The sequence below is a fragment of the Drosophila eugracilis genome, unplaced genomic scaffold (genome assembly GCF_018153835.1).
Source record: "Drosophila eugracilis isolate 14026-0451.02 unplaced genomic scaffold, ASM1815383v1 contig_445, whole genome shotgun sequence".
Lineage (NCBI taxonomy): Eukaryota > Metazoa > Arthropoda > Insecta > Diptera > Drosophilidae > Drosophila > Drosophila eugracilis.
The window spans coordinates 263,508-284,543 of NW_024573311.1; the positions used below are offsets into that span (position 1 = coordinate 263,508).

At 41.7% G+C, this 21,036-nt stretch overlaps 1 protein-coding gene across 2 annotated transcripts in view; it reads right to left on the minus strand.

Annotated features, from left to right (window-relative positions):
* Positions 1 to 21,036, minus strand: part of LOC108110706 (E3 ubiquitin-protein ligase TRIM9) — a 77,443-nt gene that overhangs the window by 1,747 nt on the left and 54,660 nt on the right. Inside the window, exons 2-9 of one of the 2 annotated variants that reach the window (XM_017219849.2) lie at positions 5,492 to 5,587; positions 5,299 to 5,430; positions 5,136 to 5,237; positions 4,910 to 5,069; positions 4,040 to 4,072; positions 2,522 to 2,661; positions 2,175 to 2,313; positions 157 to 390 (exon numbers count right to left, since the gene is read on the minus strand). In XM_017219849.2, the coding sequence (XP_017075338.2) occupies positions 157 to 390; positions 2,175 to 2,313; positions 2,522 to 2,661; positions 4,040 to 4,072; positions 4,910 to 5,069; positions 5,136 to 5,237; positions 5,299 to 5,430; positions 5,492 to 5,587 (1,036 nt within the window). The remainder of the gene's footprint in view (positions 1 to 156; positions 391 to 2,174; positions 2,314 to 2,521; positions 2,662 to 4,039; positions 4,073 to 4,909; positions 5,070 to 5,135; positions 5,238 to 5,298; positions 5,431 to 5,491; positions 5,588 to 21,036) is intronic. The other variant, XM_017219850.2, reaches the window with a different exon arrangement.

Here is a 21,036-nt window from a genome sequence, read left to right on the forward strand (position 1 = left end):
CAGATTTTCCACTTCTGGTTTTCCTTTCTTCCTATTTTTTTTTCGATCAAAGTTTCTATCTTTGCCGTTCTCTTGTGCGGCGCCTGCTCTGAATTTTAATTGAATTTCCAATGCGACCAGTAACCCACTGAAAGGTGAAATGCGGGAAGTACTCACCCAGCATTTTGTTCCGGGCCACGTCAATGCGGGCCACTCCAAAGGCCGGATCCGTGTCCGCCGTATAGTTGTCGATGGTGAATTCCCAGTAGTGGACGCCCCGTGAGAAGCCTACGGAGCCGAGGGCCACACGGTGCTCCCAGCCTTCGACGCTGACGGTGGCATTGTTTTTGCTGAAGATTAAGCCAGAGCCGGCACCGCCGCTCAGAACGGGATCAAACGTGAACCAGGCCACTGAAATGGAAATGAGGAAAATACAGTTGATGAGTACACTTCTAGAAATAATTAATAATGATAAGAATTATATATATAAAGCACTCTAAAACCGAGAACCGAATACAAAGGTCTGCTAAAACAAAATCCCATTAATTTGTTATTTCTTAAAATTCCGGATATCAGCTTTTTCCAGTGCAAGGAGCAGTGCAAAGTGGAAAGAAAAACAAAGTCAGACTGGTTGCAATTTTCCCCATTGTCAAAGCTCAAGTGGCCAGTGCAATTCGGAGTCGAGTCCAAGTCGGTGGCCCCTTGCAGTTTATGCTGTTATGCCCCGCAAAGTAGGCAACGAGTGGCGTCGAGTCGAGTGCTTTATTAAATTTCCTTTTTTATTGTTGTGGCCGCATTAAGTGGCCAAGGCTAGTCTGGAATCAGCTGGGACCTGGCTATATATACATACTATTCTATATAGCACCACTTCTCGGTCTGCTGACGATGATGACGTTGCCTGTTTTATTGCCCACCAAAGGCAATTGTGTGGCCAAACAAGCCACAAAGCAAGCATCTGGGCCAGGAGGACTCCGGCTGGCCATTGTTTTGTTTATGTCGGGGATATGACTTTGCGATTAAAACTATGAGGAATTCGAGCTAAGCTCCATAAACCGAGAGTCCTAGATGCCGGCATTTAATTAGCTGCTATAAACTGTTCCCAGTTTCTTAATTGGATTAAGTAAGATGGAGTTGGAGCTAGAATGTTTGCCAAATGATTGCGTCTGAAGTTGGGATTAGGAGTCTATTAAAATGGATTAGGTATGGTCTATTATTCGTTGTAATTTATGGCTTTCCTTGGTCTGGAAACTAAAACTTCTAACTTCCTATTATAAATGTGGTTTGGTCTTGTGTTTTCAAGCAAACCTATAAAGACCGCTTTTAAGGTAATTAAAACCACTTTACCCGTTTTTATTTCTTAAGACTATCATCTTATGGCCTCTTCTTCTAATGTCTTTAAGGTGCCAGACTTAACCCATTAATGCAGCGCTCCGCTCGAATGTCACGAGCCATAAACTGTTAACTACTTTTTTCCGTTAATTACTTAGGGACACGCGCTCGATGTAAACACTTTATAAAATAGCAATTTGCAGTGGGATCGCCTTGACATTGGGTACGGGTTAGGATTCGGTTCCGGGGTCGCTTGATGTTCCACTTTAATCGCCTGTGACCCCCGCGAAGACAACTCGCAGGCGCCGAGAAATAATCAATTAAAAGTTGCAAATTAATGGCGACCAACTAATAAAACGACGGACAGAAACTGGCAACAACGGCCAGTAATAAAATGCTTCCTAGAGCGTTCTGGCAATTTTATAAATTAAATAACTTTACGCGGCGTTTCGTTTTGTGGTTGGGTGTGAGCGGTGGAGGAACAGGAGCTGCTGTCAGGTGGCGCATGCATCAATCAAGTGAGAATTGAATTGCAGAAGACATCTTCCCCCAGGCTTCAGATCCCGCTAGCACTCCCGATCCCGTTTCCGCCACCTCTCCCGCTACCAATCCCATTTCCATTCACGTTTTCCTGCCCGGCAGGCGTAAAAGGGGTCAATGGCTGTTTGACATGCAAAGCACGAACGAACGGGAAACCAAGAGGAATCGGGAGTGGAATTGGGGTGGAGCATGACCGAAAAGGATTAAATTATAAAACAGTTGGAAAAGTAGCTCACAAGCAAGCATTGCACCCGGCCCAGGTTGGTTGGAGCTTAATTGAAAAAGCTAGTAGAAGTAGAGGTGGAAATGTGAAAAGCGGGACTCACCTTCGGCAGTCTGGAGTCCAATCAGCTCCGAGTATTCACCCTCTCCGGCGGAATTGAAGGCCTTCACCCGGGCATTGTACATCGAGTTGAAGTGCAGTCCGTCCACGGTGCAAATTGTTTCCTTGCCGCAGTAGACTTCCTGTTTCGGCAACGAGATGAAGGGGAGGCAATCAAATTAAAGTTCTGGGTTAATAAATTGGAAGATGACAGCCATTTCAGTCAGCCAATCAGCGGCTGAACTGAGACACTCAGTCAGCTATTCATTAGCTGCTGTGGCCTTTAGTTGGCTTAACTGGCTTACACATATTTTAGTGAATAAATATTGGTAACTTGTTAGTTCTACTTACCCTGAACTCTCCACCGCTGCCATCATCCAGTTCCAGGACATAGCCCTCGACGAACGAATGATTTGGTGGCTGCCACGCAACGGTAACAGAATTATTTTCAGCTGAACAATCCGATGGCAGTATAGTTGGGGTCATGGGTGCTGTTGGTTAAACAAGGCAGATTTATTAGTTTTTCTCATAATAAAATCAAGGAAAAACAAATTAAGTACAAGACCCAAAGTAGGTGTTAGTACTACGGGGCAAAAGAGGTCACAAAAGTAGTTGTTGTTGTTAAATAATAGTAAGCCAAACCATCAATACAACCGATACAAAATACCACAACCAATAAAAGAGTTTCAAAGGATAAAAGTTCAAGGATAACCAATTGATGTGATCCCTTGAAGAACCGAAATGAATCTGTCAACCGAGTGACACTTTTATTCGTTGAACTTTCATTTTTTATTAATTGCCCGTAGAGAGGCCACGCCTGTGTGTCGTAAAAATCGAGGTATAAAACCAACGCCTTGTAATAAAAATTCATGACACAACACAAATGGCGAGGCGAAGTGAAGCGCCTAAAATTATGCCACAAAATAAACATAAAAATGATGACACTTCTGGCTCCGCTTTCGGGGTATTTCCGCTCCCTTGGGCAGGCGCGTCGAATTAAAAAGGCGCCAAAAGCTGTCAAATGTCACCGAAAAACAAAAACCGAGGTACAAAGTAAAAAGTTGAAAATCAAGGTGCCCCGGCAATCAGGCTAAAAGTGTAAGGGATAAGCCTAAGCAGCCACCCTTTGAAGAGGGTCAATTGCGATGGAAAATGCCAGGGTAAAAGGCTAAAATACGTAAAAAAAATAATAATAATAACCATATAAAACGAGAAATGCGAAATAAAAGCTTAAGCATGAAATAATGAAGATAGGGAAGGCGTAGGGAGAGGAGGGAGGAGCAGAAGTCAAATGAAAAGCGACAGGCAAAAGGAAAAAAGTGACGAAAAAAATTATGTTACTCGAAATGACATCGCTGGCCACGCCCACCTAAAAGAGCAACCGCCTGCCCCCGAGGGTTGACAGGCTGCGGTAAGGCAGTTTTTGACTTTCGCCAGGAACCGGAAATGAAACCGAAAATATTTTGACGCATTTTCGGGTATTTTTTTTTTTTACCCAGCTAGTGGCTTAAATGAAAATGAAAAATTATTATGCGTAGGCGTGTGCGGCCGTCAAACGGAAAAGAACGGAAAACAATGGCCAAAAACCATGAAAACAAAATGGCCGACTTGACTGGTCGATGTGTGAGTGAGTGAACAGGCATAGATATATGTGTGTGTGTGTGTGTGTGAGTGAATAAATGAGTGTATGTGTGAGATAGTCCGAAAGCACCAAAAAATCATTATTTTCCCAGAAACAGAACAAAAATTATGGAATTAAACTTCATGAGTTTCGGTCTTGTGTGTGCGAAAAACTTAATTTGTGTATTGATTTTTCCATTTTCGTATTTTTGCATTCAAGTGATGGTTGTTGTTGTTGTTGTTGCTCACCTGCCGGACATCTTTCGTCTCCATCTTTGACGGCTTTAGATGGTTTGTTTGTACGATTTTTTGTTTTTTTGTTTTTATGGGCATTTTCATTTGAATGATAGCAAGCGGCACATTGAAAATGACAGAAAGATGCAAGAGAAGCACAAAATTGTTAGACATATCATTTGCATACAATTTATTTTCTATTTTAAATAGTTATTTCGGTGTCTGTATGTGTGTTTATGTGACGAACTAATGTGCACTATCCAATTTCAACACTTTCACTTTAATTGTTGGAAATCTATTTCTGGGCGTTCCTTCTTTCGAAATTTGTCAACTGCCGACTCTCATTTCACTTTACTAGTTCTTAAATTGAGAGCTCCCCTTTCTCCCGGGAGTTCCCCAAAACTATTTTCGAAGCCCTTCACTCAAAACTCTTCAACCGCCCTCGATTGAAGGGCTCTTTTCGCTTTTGTTTCGAGGGCAAGTCGAGTGTGGATTCTATTTTGTTTTTGTTTATGTTTATGTTTACAGGGTGGCCCAAAGTCACACCTTTGGACAAATTGGGGTGTGTGTTTGTGTGTGTGTGTGTCTGTGCGCAATTAGTGACAATATTTATGAGGTGAGTTTGCTTGGCACATACAGTTGGGCTCAATAATTCACCGCTGGTTAGGACACAATAATATTGAACATGAAGTCTGAAGCTAAACATGGATGGGATAAGCTTTAAGCTCATTTGGGATATATTCTATCTACTAGTACTTCAAAGATTACTTCTAAGCCTAGTCTATCACTTATTTAATCGAAATACTTTGACTAAAGAGCGTTTCTATCAATTTAATTAGCTGCTTGAATTTATTAAAGTGTTTAGCTTTGTCTTCTGTCACTTACCTTTCATTTGGATGAAGTTCAAGTTATCTATGGCACGTGCCAGGGCAGCATCATCGAGGGTCAAATCCACAATGGGGGAAACACGAGGGGCAGCATTGGTGACCTCTTGATGCCAGGTCATGTCCGTGTTGGTCACCCGATTAATAAGCATAGAACCCACCTAAAAAACAAAATTTTTACTTATTTATATTAACTCCTAATAGTTAGTATTAATCATTAAGCCTACCTGAAGAAAGGCGGCGCTGTCAGTCTCCTTTAGAGCTTCAATGCAGAACTGAATGAGTCCTGTGGTCTGCTGCAACTTGCCAGTGCAGTTCGACTGTTGGTCCTGTTAATCATAAATTCAACTTAGATTTTTTTATACCAATACTACTTCCAAGAAAACTCACCTTCAGTATCCTGATCTTGGTGTCCTTGTCCATGCGAATCGCCTCCAGCAGATATTCGCGTCTGTCGTGAATGGCCTGAATCAGAGCATCGCATTGGGCATGGACGAGGCGCTCGAACTCCATGCAGGATTCCTATTTACGGATGAGTCAGATTTTAGCCGGTTTTCCGGGTTATTTTTTGGCGCTTACTTACCGTAACTTTGTCGCTCATGCCTTTGAGGCGCTGGATGAACTCGGTCGTGGAACGTGCCTTCTCCGACAATTGTTGCAGATTGTGCGAAAGCTCCGTCTGGAAAATAATACGAAAAAAATGAATCTCCAGGACAATGACATCAGCGGCGAAAATTAAAATGAAAAACAGACCCGGAATGCAGGGTGCAGTAATAAAAGTTTACGGCTTCAGTTACGGTTTCTTTTATGGCAACTTTTAGTCACGCCCGCGGTGACAGCTCGCGTTGGTCATATCAGTTTTTATTTTCCCTGCTTTTCATAGTTACACGTCAAAGTCAAGAGCATTTTCCCGGGAGTGTTGGGAAAAATTCATTAAAAAAAACAACCAAGCCAGACCGCAAATAAATCGCTTGAAAAATCATTTAAACAATGCCAAGCTGAATTGTAGGCGAATAATAATAAATGACACGCAAGCTTTTCCATTTCCATTTGCCGACATTTGCAAACCTCATTTGTTGAATGTTTTTCGGTAGAGACACAATGTTGATGTTGCGGCATTGGAAACATTTGCACTTGACAGTGACATGACACGCCACGCCACCCAATGAACAATTCAATTTTCATCAGCGCGCAATTTGCTCAGCAATTAAATTGCTCATACGCCACCGCTCGCCAACCCATCTCGCCTCCTTAACAATTTCAATTCATTAGCATTTGTCCCTCCCCAGGATCTAAATCTTTGTTTGAAATTCCTCCTCCATTCCTCTTTGGGAATTTCTCCCCTTTTTCCGGCCCTGTTATTGCCCGCAGGACACTTTGGCTCATGAAACCCTCGCACAATTATTGTCCAGCTGGATGTCGAAGAGCTGAGCAGCCTGACTGGCTGGCTGCCTCAAGTATCTGCCAGACGGGCTCTAGAACATAGAAATTGGAGCGAGCTCGGGGTTGGGGTCCCTCATAATACCCGCCCTGGGCATTTACATGCTTTTCACTTTTCCAGACAAACAGAAAAACAGGCAACGACGTTCCGTTTCTGTTTCCCTTTTCTTTTCTTTTTTTTCGATGTCCCTTTGTCAGACACGGCGTATACTCATTACCACTTTCTGCGTTTGTTTTCTGATTATTTTATTCTATTTGCCACAGCCGTCGCAATGTTTTCCTATGCCTTGTTGCCACTGTTTGTCGCCTTTGTTTGCTTATCAAATCAAAATAGCTGCAGGTATGCCATTATCATGGCCTTGCCACCAACCGGAAAAAGCGTGTTTTGTTTAGCTTTCCAGGGTTTATTAGGGCTAGATAAAATTAGTCGTGTTGTTGAGAGGAAACTTTGTAATATTAAAGGTGACTCAGGTAGATACACCTGGTTTTCGTATACTTTCTTTTATTATTTAATTTGAATTACAGCTTAAGATTCTTTCACAGATTCTTTTATCGGAAATGAAAAACACAGAAAGTTCTTTCCCAAAATTTTGCCAAATGCAAGCTCAAATCTTTGAAACCTTTTCAAAATTCTTTAGAAATTAATCCCTTAGATATTAATTTCACCCAAAAAGCATTCCCTTCTCTCCCATAAACAACCAATTTGACTGACAGCTCGCCAGAACTGATTTAAAGTGAATGCATTTTCCTTCTGTTATTCCCGCAAACGATTCGAGTACAACCCCTGAAATCAGCCCAATTACAAGGAAATATTTTGTAGACAGGCTTTCGTAATGAGTTGGCTCTTCCGCAGCGAAAAGGGCAGCTTATGACGATTACATTCATTAGCTGAATGCCCCTTCTCCACCTCCTACCGCTGCCCTTTCCATTTTAAGCGCTTCCCATTTTCCCAAAAGTGAACAGACAGATGGCTAAGCGTCGAAAAGTCGGCAAGAGAAAAGCTGCTGTAGGTTGATAGTGAGAGGGGAAAAGGGATTTTCCAAGGAGGCGGGGGCGATGAGGAAAGTGCTGGCCAAGAATGCGCAACGCGGGCGGCGAACTGTTGAAATTTAATCCCTCAAGGGTTGCTTCAACGCTTCATGCACAATGCAGATGGAAATAGACTGGCTGGGAAATTGAAAAGGGGGCGTTATTTTGAATATGAAGTGGATGGACGAAAGCCAAGAGTCTGTTTTGCATTGATAAGCTGCCCGTTCCTGTTGCTCAACGTCCTTTTCAAAACATTTCTGCTAGCTGTAGCTTCCTAGTGTTTTTTATTTTTATGACGCAGTACCGTAAAAAAAACTTTTATCAGACAGTGAAATATAAAAATAATATGACATGTTTATGCTCCACAGACGCAACCTCTTTAAAGTTGCCACGCATGCAAATCGTGTAAATAATTTAAGAGCCCTCTTCTCCGAAGCCACTGACGTGGCCGTGACACATGTTCCGCGGGGGAGACAAATAAATTATTAAGTTGTTAAGAGACCCGGCCAACAACGGCAGTCACTCACATTAATATGATAAACGCTGCAACAATGTGCCTTTAAGTGAGCACCAGAATGGGCGGCATTAAAACGGCAAGTCACTGCCAGATGGGGCAAGATATGAAATTACCCTTTAACGTAATATAAAGTTACTAACAAGCTGCAGGAAGCAAAGAAAGTTACCTTTAAAATTTATGTAAGTAATTTGTAAGTACAATATAATATTAAGGTAATTTTCTTATCACCTTAAACATAAAGCATCTGGCTGTCGTTGAATAAAGATTTAGTTAAATTACCCTTAAAGTCTCAATGAATAAATTTCACATATTATTTCCTTTCTTTGGCTACCTATTATAACCATCCAATAAAAATGGAAAATCCAGCCTTTAATTTCAGCAAAAATTAAGCAATTTTTAAGGTATTTTCTGCAACATTTATGTGGCTATTTTCTTATCGCCTCGAATAAAAGCCAAAATGAGTCTGTGTCTCGTACTATAAAGATGCCAGATCTCATCTCTTGGAAATGGCAGCCTGCCAATGGCAGTACACAAGCGTTGACAACGTTCTCCCTGCCCTAAACTTGCACTCACCTAACTAACACACACGACATCGAACAATTTGTATAGTTAACAGGGAGAATAGGCCTGGCCAGAGCAAAAGATTACAATCGCAGACTTCGTGGCGACATGGCAGTCGTGAATTCAACAGAATGTTGCTTGGCGCCGGCATTGGCAACAAGTTGCCAGCTACCGTCTATGGGGATTACACTGGGCAACAAACATGAGGCTATTGTCTTAGAACTTAAGAATAACTTTGATCGTTATCTCATTTTACTCTAGACTTCTGATACCAAAAACTGTTGAGTTACGAAGCTTAAGTTTTCAGTTAAAACTCAGCTAGTATTTTATCAAATTTTGCAGTAGAGTGTTGCAATATAATGTTGCCCATAATTCAGCTGCACAAACGACGCAGTTTTCTGCTATAAATAAACTTAAACTCTGCTCGGATCGTGCCACAGACTAAGGTTCATTAGTTGCGTGCTAGTTGGCAGGGAATTAGCAAGACAGATCAGTAAATCGAAGTTCCAGCAGAGATTGGGCAACATTGACTGTCCAGAAAAGGCCATAACAACATGGTACTGAAAATGCTAGCTGAATTTCCCGAAACGAGAGCTCATCATCAGAGCAGCGAAAATGATGATACATGTCGTGGCATAGTGGCCAATATTTATGGCAGAGCGGAGTGGCAGGGACGTGACAACGACTCAAATATCCGATAAACAGGTGGCCAGGCATTTCGGCTTTGAATTATAACGCATTTAAGCCGTAAAGCCGCGGATATATGAGACCCGCTTAAGTAGCTCGTGTTGCCGGTACTCTGGACACATTTTCATGGCTCACTTTAAGCCCGATCCGAATATGGTGTTTGGCATTAACGCACATAAATAATATGTACAGCCATTTCGTGTTGCACATGCAACACGTGGCCCGGGCTATTGAGTTGTTGCTGCTGCTCTTGTTACGGTACTTACAGCCTAAATGGCCAAAAGATTTAGCCACAAAATTGATAGTGCCTTGGTGTCTTACTATTGGTTACAGCAGGGTGGGACAATGTTATTAAAATTTATATCTGCGAATTTTACTTCTAAGGATATATCTTACGAGTTCTTAGTCTAAAGAATTTATGCCTTAATCATAAATAATATCTATAAATATTTTTTTTATGATTTTCCTTGTTCTTGAGGGCGCGTATCTTAAACATCTCAGTCATGAATCACCCTAATCGAAACCGTTAAAGTGAAGAAGTACCGTCTACCGTCTCGGTTGGGCCTCTCAGCTGGCCCAATAATTTGACTTGTGCTTTACCTTTTGCCGTCTCAGTTTTCCCCTTTCGCCCACGCACCACTGCACCGCCACCGCTGCCGTCGTCGTTGCCGTCTCGTTTATCCATTCATAACCAACGGCTTTGCTTCCTTGGCGGCAAACTGTTGGGGCATGGGTAATGTGAGGCGCATTGCAGCCGCCTTTTGGGGCCCGATAAAAAGCTTAAAATACAACTTACATTCTGACAAGATATGAATTTTAAGCGCGCGTCCCATTGATTTATGTGGCAGTCAAAGGAAGCGTCTGACGGAGATGGTTTTTTAAATTGGATTACGAGTCGTTCATTGTCGCTGACTCCGTCTGCGGAGTTTTCTGCCTGGCCTGCATGCCAAGTTAGCGATTAAAAATCAGTCAAGATGTCGGCTTATGGAAGCTACTGGTTCGTCTAATTAATTAGTGACTCTGCGCCAGCAAATATCATTTGAAATGGCAAAAGTAAACAAGATTGGAAATCAGCATGGAAATAGACGGCCAACGGAAGGGAAAGCAAAACAAAGAGCAAATATGTAAACAAACGAGGGGAAGTCCCTCGATGTCGATTGATTGCGATTCAATGTGGCGCCCCCTAGCGAGCAACATCGCAGGCAGGCAGACAGACAGACAGACATTCGGAAACCGCAGAATCTAATTTGGAAAACGTATGTAGAATTTGTTGAGCATGTGGAGTCATTTGGCCAAGGGAAGAGTGATGAAGAGAAAGAGAGGCGGGGGATCTATAGTCAACAAAGTCCCCGGGGGTGTGTGAAACAATATTTGAACTTCTAGTCGGGGAACCAAACGAAAAAGGTGAAGGCAGCAAAGGCAGCGAAGGCAGCGAAGGGGGCTGAATGAATGCGCAACAATCAAAATATTTTCATGACAAATTTAAAACAACAGAACCATGAAGTGGAACACGTTGCCAGCATTTGGTCAGCAGAGCATTTGCCATAAATGGGAAACAAGTTTTGCACAGGAAAAAATGTGTATATTTTGTATAAAAACAAACAGAACTATTTCCTTTTACTTTTTATATCAGTATATGTTTTTATAGTTTGCAACATAGTTTAAATTTCAATACAGAAACTTTGTTTTCTTTATAACTTAACCATGCTAACACTTTATGCTAATCTTAACCAAAGAAAAATAATTTGTATTTTGAAAAATATTTATTTGGATAAAAATATTTACCTAAGCTGACAAGCACATCAAGTACTGTTTAGAGATCAAAATAAATATTTAAAAAATAAAAAAAAAAATCTAAAGATCAATGTTCAACCTATGAATTCACTAGTTCCATTGTTTTCCGTGTGGTCTAGCCAATCAAGTGGAATAGCCTATGAGAATGGGTAAACTTGAGACGGAAAACGTCCAAGTCATGACCACAGAGGGGTGAATCCTTCGCGAACTTTCGATCCATCAAAGTAAACCCCCTTTCTTTTGCAAGACTGCTAATCCCCTCGACCAAAGAAGCGACACACACGTGTCTGCGTTTACAATTCATTACGAAAGCCTTGAACCTAAGCCCTTTTCCGACTTTCCGCCTTTCCGATGACCTAAAGTCAATACCAGGCTGACTTCCAGACTTCGCCAGTTGACAACCCCATTGTCGGGATAACTCAGAATGCATAACGGCAGCTGGCTGAATGCAGCCTGGCAAAACAGAAAGCCACTTAATCTCGTCGGCGGAAGAAAGAGATTCTCTCTCTGTCTCTCTGTGTGGAAAGGACAACAACCAGTCTTCATCATTACTTGCGCATAAATTAGGATTAAGTGAAGACACAGAAGGGAAAGGAAAGGAAAGGAGAGTGGGTCTCACTTCTGTGGAAATCATATTCGCAATTTTGACCTTATTTGGATTTGCTTCACGGGAATGCCGACTCCACTCCAAGCCATATAGGGATGGCCACTAAGGGACCAACTAAGAAGCAATTGCCAACCTCGTCTTTTTTTTCTTCCTAATTTCACATCGTTATTTTTCGCATACATTTGCAAAGCCCAAACGATGTTACCCTATCATTTGGTGGCCACTAATGCGACAGAAAGTTGCTAAAAAGCTTGCCAGTTAAGCATTTTCCTGACACATTCCATATTCGCATTAGTTGCGCTGACATTTCGTGTCAAATTAGTGACATTTAGTGTCAAAAAAGTGCTCAAATTCGCTCAGGCAAATGGGGGAAGTTATATCTGAAAAAAATAAGCATTATTAGAGGGGTGATTTCATGTCCATGTCGCAGGGCAAAAAATCGCATTTGTTTATACAAATGATGAAAGGGGATTTTTAATGTCATATTATTTTTGTTCCAGTGCTGACAAAGAGTATGTTTGACATGGCATCAACATATTTAAGTTCTAAACTTTGTTATCTCTATCAATATATTCGAAATCCCCTGCTATCTCGACTGAATTTTTAAGCCATTTTACTAATCTTTAAATGTATGCATAAACCGCAGACTGGCATGGAAAACGAATAAAACATTATTTTATCAACCCAATCGCCATATATAGAATATATATCTTTTTTTTTGTTTTTGAAACCGTAGAAAAATAAACCCGAAACGAAAACAAAACTCGGAAACTTTTTGCGTTGTTCCTTCAGTGACAGTTGCAAACATTTTCGGGGCCTTCCTCTTCTTTTTTCGGCGATGTTTGTGTTGGGTATTATTATTTTTATTCTGATTGTCACAACAGCAGCAGGGCAAACCAAACTGGTTTTCATTTTGTTTGTTATTGTTATTGCTGTCGGATGCATTGTTGTTGTTGCGGTAGTCCTCTGTTAAACATGTTTGACACGGACTCTCGTGGGATAAGTCCCCCCTATTCCGGAACCCTCCTGCACCATCCATGTGAGTAAAAATAAGTTTTGGTAGCTGCTGCGGCCCGCAGAATTCTCTCCCCCGGAAAACCAGGGAGAGGGAACAAAAAATGGCATCAACAATGCTGCAGAATTTCGAGCTTGGGGGAAAACCCAACAGAACCAAACCGAACTGTATCCAGGCGGCAGATCCAGATCTGGCAGTGACAAGCCGCATACCAAGAGCAGCCAACAAAATGTTGACAGCCTGACAAACCGTCGACCAACTGGGGAAAAGGGAGCGTGTTTTCTTCTCCTTTATAATTTAATTTGTATAAATTTACCCAATATGTCAAGAGGCCATCAATTTGCTCCTAAAACGGGAGTGGACTCTCTAATTAGCCAGGCATTCCTTTCGTGCTTAAACCCTTGGATGGGCATGGGTATTTGAAAATGCCAGAATGTGTCATTAAAGGGTTAAATAATATACAATTTACTTTACACTTCTCAATAATCTAAAAAAATAAACAAAAAATAATATTTTAATCTTCTTCTCCCCTAAAAAAGCTAACAAATTATGCAGAATAAGTAAAGTGCTTCCTATTCCATGTATTATTCAGAGAAAGTGCATTAACCTCATAGTTTTCTTTATGACTTTAGGTGTTTTGTTTCCCTGCGAGTGTTTTTTTTTTTCTGCTTGCCACCCAAACGATAAACGTTCTCCATCGACTGGCTGCCTCATTTAAAAATTAATATTTACACTGATTTCCTGGGCACTCCGCCTCTCAACTGGCAATATTGATGGCCCCCATAATTTGCTTGCTCGCATTCTGCACTAAATGTCCCACAAAGTGGTATGGGCATGGCTTCCAGCTCGAGTCCAGTGCTGGGATTGCAACTTCGAGATGTGACTTTAAGTGTTATGGGGATTGGCGAACCATTTGCGACGACGTCTCTGCGACGGGTTAAGTGCTGGCTAAATGCTGCCAGTTTCGCATTTCTTTCAGCTGGCCGTAAAGCGAGAAAACATGTTAATTGAACTGGGATCGAAGTGGATATTGCAGATTGGGAAAATAAACAAGCGGCGAAAGCATCGATGGAGGGTGTCAAAACATGGATTATGCAGGTGGTTAACTAAACTGTATCGAGATTTTGGGAAACACTCAAAGAAACATGAGCTTTTATTGACACAAATCGAGAGGAATTTGTCAATATTAAATGAAAACTGAAGAATAAGTTACACAACTTAAACACTCTTTTAAAGACAAGAGAAATGTTTGCAGTTCAAACATCTTTTTTAATTCCCTACAACTTATTCATTATGCCCTCCTCTTCCCTAAGTGCACTTTATAGCACAACAACGAGGTTAGTTTTCCCTTACAAGAGCCTAGCAAATTGATACATAACCAGCTATCTTACTCCCTCGCATAATATCCCATGAGAGTATCCCACTAAATTGAAAAGTTGAATTGTGTAACCCAAAGCCGGTATCGAAAATCAAGGCGTAACTAATTTGCCGAAATGTCAAGTGGTCGGATACTCCGGTTGCAAAGAGCTGACTGCTGCGATCCGCGTTGACAATGCCACCTACGTAGCCACGTAGCACAGTGTATCGACAACACACACACTCGACAACAAAAGCGGCGAACAACAACGAACAAATTTGTGAAGTGGCTGGAAAAAATTTCACGTATTTCGACAACGAAATTTGTTTGTTGTGCGACGAAAATTGTTCGAGTGCCGTCGTTTTACACTATGCCACCAACAACAACAACAAAATGCGGCACTCAAAACACCAACAACAACTATTTAAAGCAACAAGTTGTTGTTGTTACGATGTTGGGTTTTTGGCAACCGAAATCCTTTTAAGCTTTAATGGCATTTCGATAAGGAAATTTGCTAAATAAATATTGTGTTGCCTCGATTTCGCTGGAAAGGTTGGCCAAAAAGAGGCTGCAGAAGTTTGTCATCAAGAAAGGTGAAATCTGATCACAGAACCTGACTCACAGAGATGCCTTTTTTTATGATTCAATTTGCCAAATGAGTCAGAGAAGAAAGTTGTTGAGCATAAAGTTGGTTATTCGAGAACCAGGTGAAAAGGTGATTGGTTATTATAATTTTGTAAGTAAATCTGCTTCTGAGAAGAGAGTTTTAGCTACTAAAGGCAATGCAGATGTGCTAAAACTTCAATTATCCAGTTTACCAACTCCTGAAAGCGACGAATTGCTTGGCTGGTAGGTTGATTTTCCATTATGCGGCTTCATAAATTAAGAAGCAACCCATTTTAATAGCTGCACGTGGTCTCCTTTCCATGGAGGGGTAGGGACAACTCCCAGAACTCGCAAACTTTATGTGAAGGCATGCCAGTCAGTCGATGGCGTAAAAGAAGCCTTCCGCACGTACTCTTCTTTGTGGATCGCCAGGCGGAATGCAGCCGAGTAAACAATTTTAATTGCATTTAAATACGACATTTATTTGCATGTAAAATTAACGCGAAATGCAAATTACTTCATGCAATACCAGGGCGCATAAATATGGCCAAGGAAGCAAGGGAAAAGGGCCAAAAGCAAACAGAAATGTTGAAGGGACAGAGAGAGAGGGAAAGCCCAGACAGAATTGGAGGCCCTATGTTTCCCATTGCGGTTGCGTGGGCAACGGCAACGGCAACGGCAACATCAACATCAGCATCGAAAAACCAACGAACAACGAGCCGGGGCAACAATGTTGTGGTTGTTGGCTTATGTTTTTAGCACCCGCAGGAAATGTTGCAAAAGTTTTCTTGGTCGATTTTTGAATTTTTAAAGGCCTTCGGTTAACGTGACATTGAATTGGCCACATTGGTTCCGTGGGAATTTCGAAATTTGAGCTGACAAATGGCCAACCGAAAGCAGCAGGGCAAAATGCAATTTAATAGGCCATAAATCAGCGATGAATGAAGACGTTTCGAGATGAACAAGAATCTTGTTGGTCCAGAACTGGGCCAAAGCCATTTGAGTGACGGATGGCAAACAGCAACGAGTATCGCATCGCATTGCATGCCCAGCAGGCCTCAATTAATTGAAAATGCTGTCAAAGTGTCAGAATGCAGCATTATTCATTAGCCCCGGCCAGGGCAATTATCCGGCTGATATATATGTAGATTCATCGCTCGGAGTTGCAGATACTGACAAATCGTTTTGACAGCCACAAACTGACAGTCCCAGGTTCCTCCTGCTCATTTATGATTTTTGCACAGTTTTAATTAAAACTTTTTAGCGCACTGGGAATCAGGCAGCTGATGGAGAGAGGTTTCCAGCTGACAAGATGATGATTTCGAACCCAAAATCCTGACCCTACAGCCCTGCCTGCTGTTTCATATATACCCGGAATGATGCAATTTTTCATGCCTCATCGTTGCATATTATTTCGTGCGCCACGTGACCCGGGACATTCTGAATTTGGGCCTTTCGGACAGATCAGATGAATGCGATTTGGTTGCAGGCGCGTGTTTCTAGATTTATGGCCAGCCAAATGGGATCGAAGTGTGCAAGTCGATATCGATGGAGTGGCCTTTGAATTGGTAATTGAATCTCCCGACAGAGCAGGAGAGAGATGTAATCGTGATATGATAGGCCGAAACACAAAGGAAGGACATTCCGGGAAAGTGAAATATATTTTACTAGTACTTATCAGACATTTTTCACATCATTTTTACAACTACTCTTTATATTTAAACTATTTTTTTTTTAACATACCAAATTATTAATAAACTCGGCAGTGACATTTTTTCTTCTATGATATATATTTCTTCCGATAATCATAATTAAATTCAACAACCTAGACACTTTAACAAATTGCTAACCTCCGTCAGAGAACAGTTTTGGCCCCACCAGAAGCAATTTTTCGTAATTAACGAGGCAGGGCAAAAGGAAAAATGTAAAAATATTTGAAAATTATCCAAGTCATATACTCTAACCATTGGTATAATTTTACGGAACTGTCCCATAAATTCAACTAATTGAAAATTTTTCAGTGGCAGGGAGTTATTGCCACCGGACCGCAGTTTCCCCAGCGCCCTCACACATGTCGGGCCTCATTAAACATTTCATAACAGGGGAAGGGTCGTTAAACATGTTTACCTAGAACCGAAATTCTCTTCCAACCGAAAGGTATACTATTAGTTCGGGTTTCTAAAACCACCCTAGAATTTCCGCAGATGAAGAGGGAGCCGCACAGGAGGCAACTACGTAGTTAAGCGAAGTGTTAATGGGACACGCTGAGAATGGTGAGAGGAAACTGCAAGTCTTCCAAAAAAAAAAAGAAAAACAAGAAGGGACGTCTAAGAAGTATTGAAAAATGTGCGGCGTACGTTTTGTCATCAACCCTCCGGAAAACCGAGAGCCCGAAACACAGAAGCTGGGCACCCAAAATCGGGCCACATCTGGGAATCGGCGACGTGTGCATTTCAAAGCGGGATAATGTGCAGCGCTCGTCGCCAGAGACGCGTGCTGAGGCTTCGTCATCGACAGATGTTTACCAAATTGATTACGATATATATTTTTGGGCGAGGCTGAGTGATCCATAAAGTGCCCAATTGCTGATGAGGGGATGAGTGAAAGTGCAGCACTTTCTGGGCAACCCATTGTTGAAGTTAACGATATTGAAAGATTAAGGACAGCTTATCCGAATCAGGGGTTGTCAGGCCACAACTTCGGACTTCTTGGTCCAGACCCCAGGAAGTCGTTCGCTCCATTATTAAAGAGGATTAATCAGTCCGGTATGCAGAACTGCATTCTGGGTGTTCCTCGTAAACAAAGTTTATGCTGCTGTGGTTAGTCTTCATCCGATAAACAATTCCCCGACGCCATAAACACCAACTGACGCCAATGGAATTGGCAAAAAACATATGCAAAATATGGGAAAATAGAAAAATAAAAAACATGAAGAAAAAAAATGGGGAAAATGCAATCAGAAATACACAACAACTGACGCCGTCTGAGGTGGCAAGGCGAGTAAAATGACAAATGCGTCTAGCCGGGGGAAAAGCTGGAAAATGAGGAAACTTTGTCAACCAAAAAGAAAAGGAGAGCATTTCCCAAGATAAAGGATTAAAGTAGACTGTACCATAGGTTTTTCCCTGCCACCTCGAGTTTTCCCAAGTGTTTTTCTTTTTCGGGGGGCTTCCTGCACGTGTGCTCAAGTGATTCCCCTCGCTGCTGTGTTATTAAAAACGAATTATGAATTATGTGTGTTTTTCATAATTCTTCATTCATGGCCTGTGTTTTTCTTGGCTGTTGTCTATTGTTGCCTGGAGCGTTCTGATGAGCCGCATGGATTATATTTTGGTGCCCCCTACTACCTCGTAGTTGTGGCACACAGATAAGGCACACAGTTGTAGGGGGGGATTACGGTGAAAACTCGGCAGCAAAAAACAGAGGGAAACTTTGGGATAAGAGCAAAAAGGTGCAAAGAAGCGGCTGCAGGAGGCGGGAGCATATGGTATTCATACGACTGAGATTGTCTGGGATTAAACTCTGCAAGCGGTTTTGCTTGTAAGTTGGCAGCTTAAGAAATATATTTTTTTAATCCAACAGAATTACTTAAAATAATTAGGGATTCGTTTGGGAGATAAGAAAATGGTAGATAATATTTTCTAGTAAGCTTAGTTAAGATAAATTAAATTTCTGGTATATTTCTCACTTAGCTTGTCAGCTCTGTATCGAGTTCAATAGGAATGGCCGTTAATCATAGCAAGATTCCAATAAAAAACGATTAAGAGAGCTGCCAAACTCGCGATGCTCGAACACCGAAAGCCATTAAAGTGATTTAATAGCCGATAAACTTCTCACATATCCTCACACTGAGAGAAAAGGGTAGGGGAAACCTACCCAAGCGACTGGCAAGAACAAAGCGAAGGGTATGTAGAGACATACAATGGGAACTAACACACACTAACCGCATACAATTACGAGAGCATTGTTCCTCTTTTGTCCACTAAAAAAAAAAGCAAACTATTCGGATACTCAAGTGCTTTTCCACACACTTTTTGCCAGGGTAAAGGGAGGGGACTGGTAATGGCCGTGGTATGAAGTTCTCAAATGGAGGTGTGCTGATGGTTAGCGCAATTAGAGTGCGGTGACAATGACACAAAAGCGCGGCGGAGCATTTAAATCCCCTAGTAGTAGTAGTAGAGGCCCAGGAAATGGTGGCAGAGGAGGGGCGTTTAACAAGCGTCCTTTGTTTAGGCCAGATCTCCACGGACATTCCGCACATCGCAGTTGGGTTTTTTTCGCACAGTTCAGCCTTTCTCGTTCAATCAGCAAACTATGAAAACAAATCGCTGGCAAATCTCTGGCGTGTCTATCGTATCCCCCGGTTAAAGATCCAGTTTGCAAAAAACGGCTGAATAAAAAATATTCCACAATATTTGCATATATCGAACGGGTTCGTAAGGGCTTGGCTCATGGGTCATGGGTCATAAAAACAACAACAGGCTATAGCTTTGATTGATGAACATGTGCAACGAATTTTTGACTTTTTTTTTTGGGTTTTCTTTTTTCTAGAAGCATAAAAAATTCAGTTGACATTCTGTTGTCCGTTGGTGTTTCTATTTTTGAGCTTAAACGAGCTCGGCCAGTCTAAAATTTTGATTACATTCAACTTTGACCAGACTGTTTGCGTGTGTGTGTGTGTCCATGTGCTGACCATTTTCAAATAGTTGCAACGTTTAGTTGATTAATAGCCGCAGAGCAAAGTGTAAAAAAAACGTAGAGGGGGGATCAGCCACATACACATACGGGAAGCTTTTAGTTTAAGCCCTGAAAAGGCTTTTAGCAATTTAACGCCCAGCTTAACAGCTGGCCAAAAACGGAATTGTCGAGGCAGGTGTGTGGAAGGTCAGAGGACGTATTATTCGGGGTTGACCATGTCACATCACTGCTCGTCTCGTTTTGTTTGTCTATCTCGGTGGTGTACTCTTGTTGTTGTTGTTGTTGTTGTTTCCTGAGTGTGTGTAAATATTGACACTGCAGGTGGGTGTGTATTGCGGGCTAAAATGTCCAAAGGGAAACATCCCGGAATCCCGGGCAACCCCAAGAGGCCAGACAGTGGCAGAGGTTAAAGTCTATCCGAGTGTTGCATAACATACCTGCAAAAGAAAGAAGAGAAAGTTCAAAGTTTAGTCTGGGTTTTACTTAGGGACATTTAAAATGGATAATTGGGGGGTGGCAGAGAATCGATAGGCTTGATGGGGAAAAGTTTTTATCTTAACTTAAATGTTTTCTTAAAAACTAACAAAATCTTTGTGAAAATGCTAGATTTTCCTTCTTAACATAGTAATACCCTAAGATTTTCCCTGCCCAATCCCCCAAAAACTTTTCATTAAATCATTAAGCTGTCGAGCTCTGAAATCACAGCATTTTCCCGCAATGAGGGCCTGGAATTTTCAATTAAGTCCCTCCATGCTCAACTTTGTCACATATTCATCATCTACATAACTATTATTAAAAGCCCTTGGCCCACCCACATTATGTTCCCTTCAAAGTTCATTAAACCCCGTCGGGAGTGGGAAACAAAAATAATAAAGTAAGAGAGGAAGCCAAACGGCAAAGTTCCCGCATCCCAGGGCCAAAATTTAATCGCCAAACTATGCCAGAAATCACGTAACCTTCCATTAATCAAGGCGAAGTCATAAAAAATGGTTACATCTCCCCTAGAACTCCCTCCGTTTTTTACGCCTATTTAACTGGCATTTCCGCACATCTCCCAAGCACCAATCTGAAACTCCTCGAAAACTAAATGCAACATTAGTCAAGTCAAAGACTTTGATTAGATGAGATGGGGAGCCATCGTTTGGCTGCATTTTGTCCCGGGGCCATTCCATTTAATTATTTTGACAGACACTTGAAGATGGCAATCCGAGGAGGGGAAGGGGCATGCACCAGAGATGGTTTTTCATATTTCCCAGCTGAGAGAGATGAGTTTTCAGTAATACATTTAAAGTGCTTCCCTGGCTCGGCGACAGTCGCTAAGTGAGAGACGCGTGTCTGCCTTTGGCCACAAGTGACATTATATAGTAAGCAGCCACCGACGATTGATGCATGCAGCGAGGGGAGGTCTAACACTTTGAATAATAATATTTTTGGATTTACTGCATTAAAGAAATTAGTTTTATAATGAATTATCTGCAATTTCAATAATAATGGAAGTTAATTAAAGTTGAAGTATTAATAACTTTACAACTTTAACTTGGTTTTTCGCATTTATGTTTTCTCTCATGATCTAAATTTTTCCCTAGGTGTACTTTTCAAAAACTGAAGTGCAAGACAAACGGCAGAACAAGCAGCCCAGCCAAAGAATCGGCAGTGGCAAAGCCAATTTGGATGCGCTGCCTTCTCCTCGCGAGACGTCGCGTAATCAAGAGAAATTAGTTTTCGACGTGCTCGATTGGTTGCCCCAACCGCTCCACCACCCACTTGGCACTTTTCAGGGAAGCGGCCTCTCCCTCTCCTCCCAATACCGGTAACAT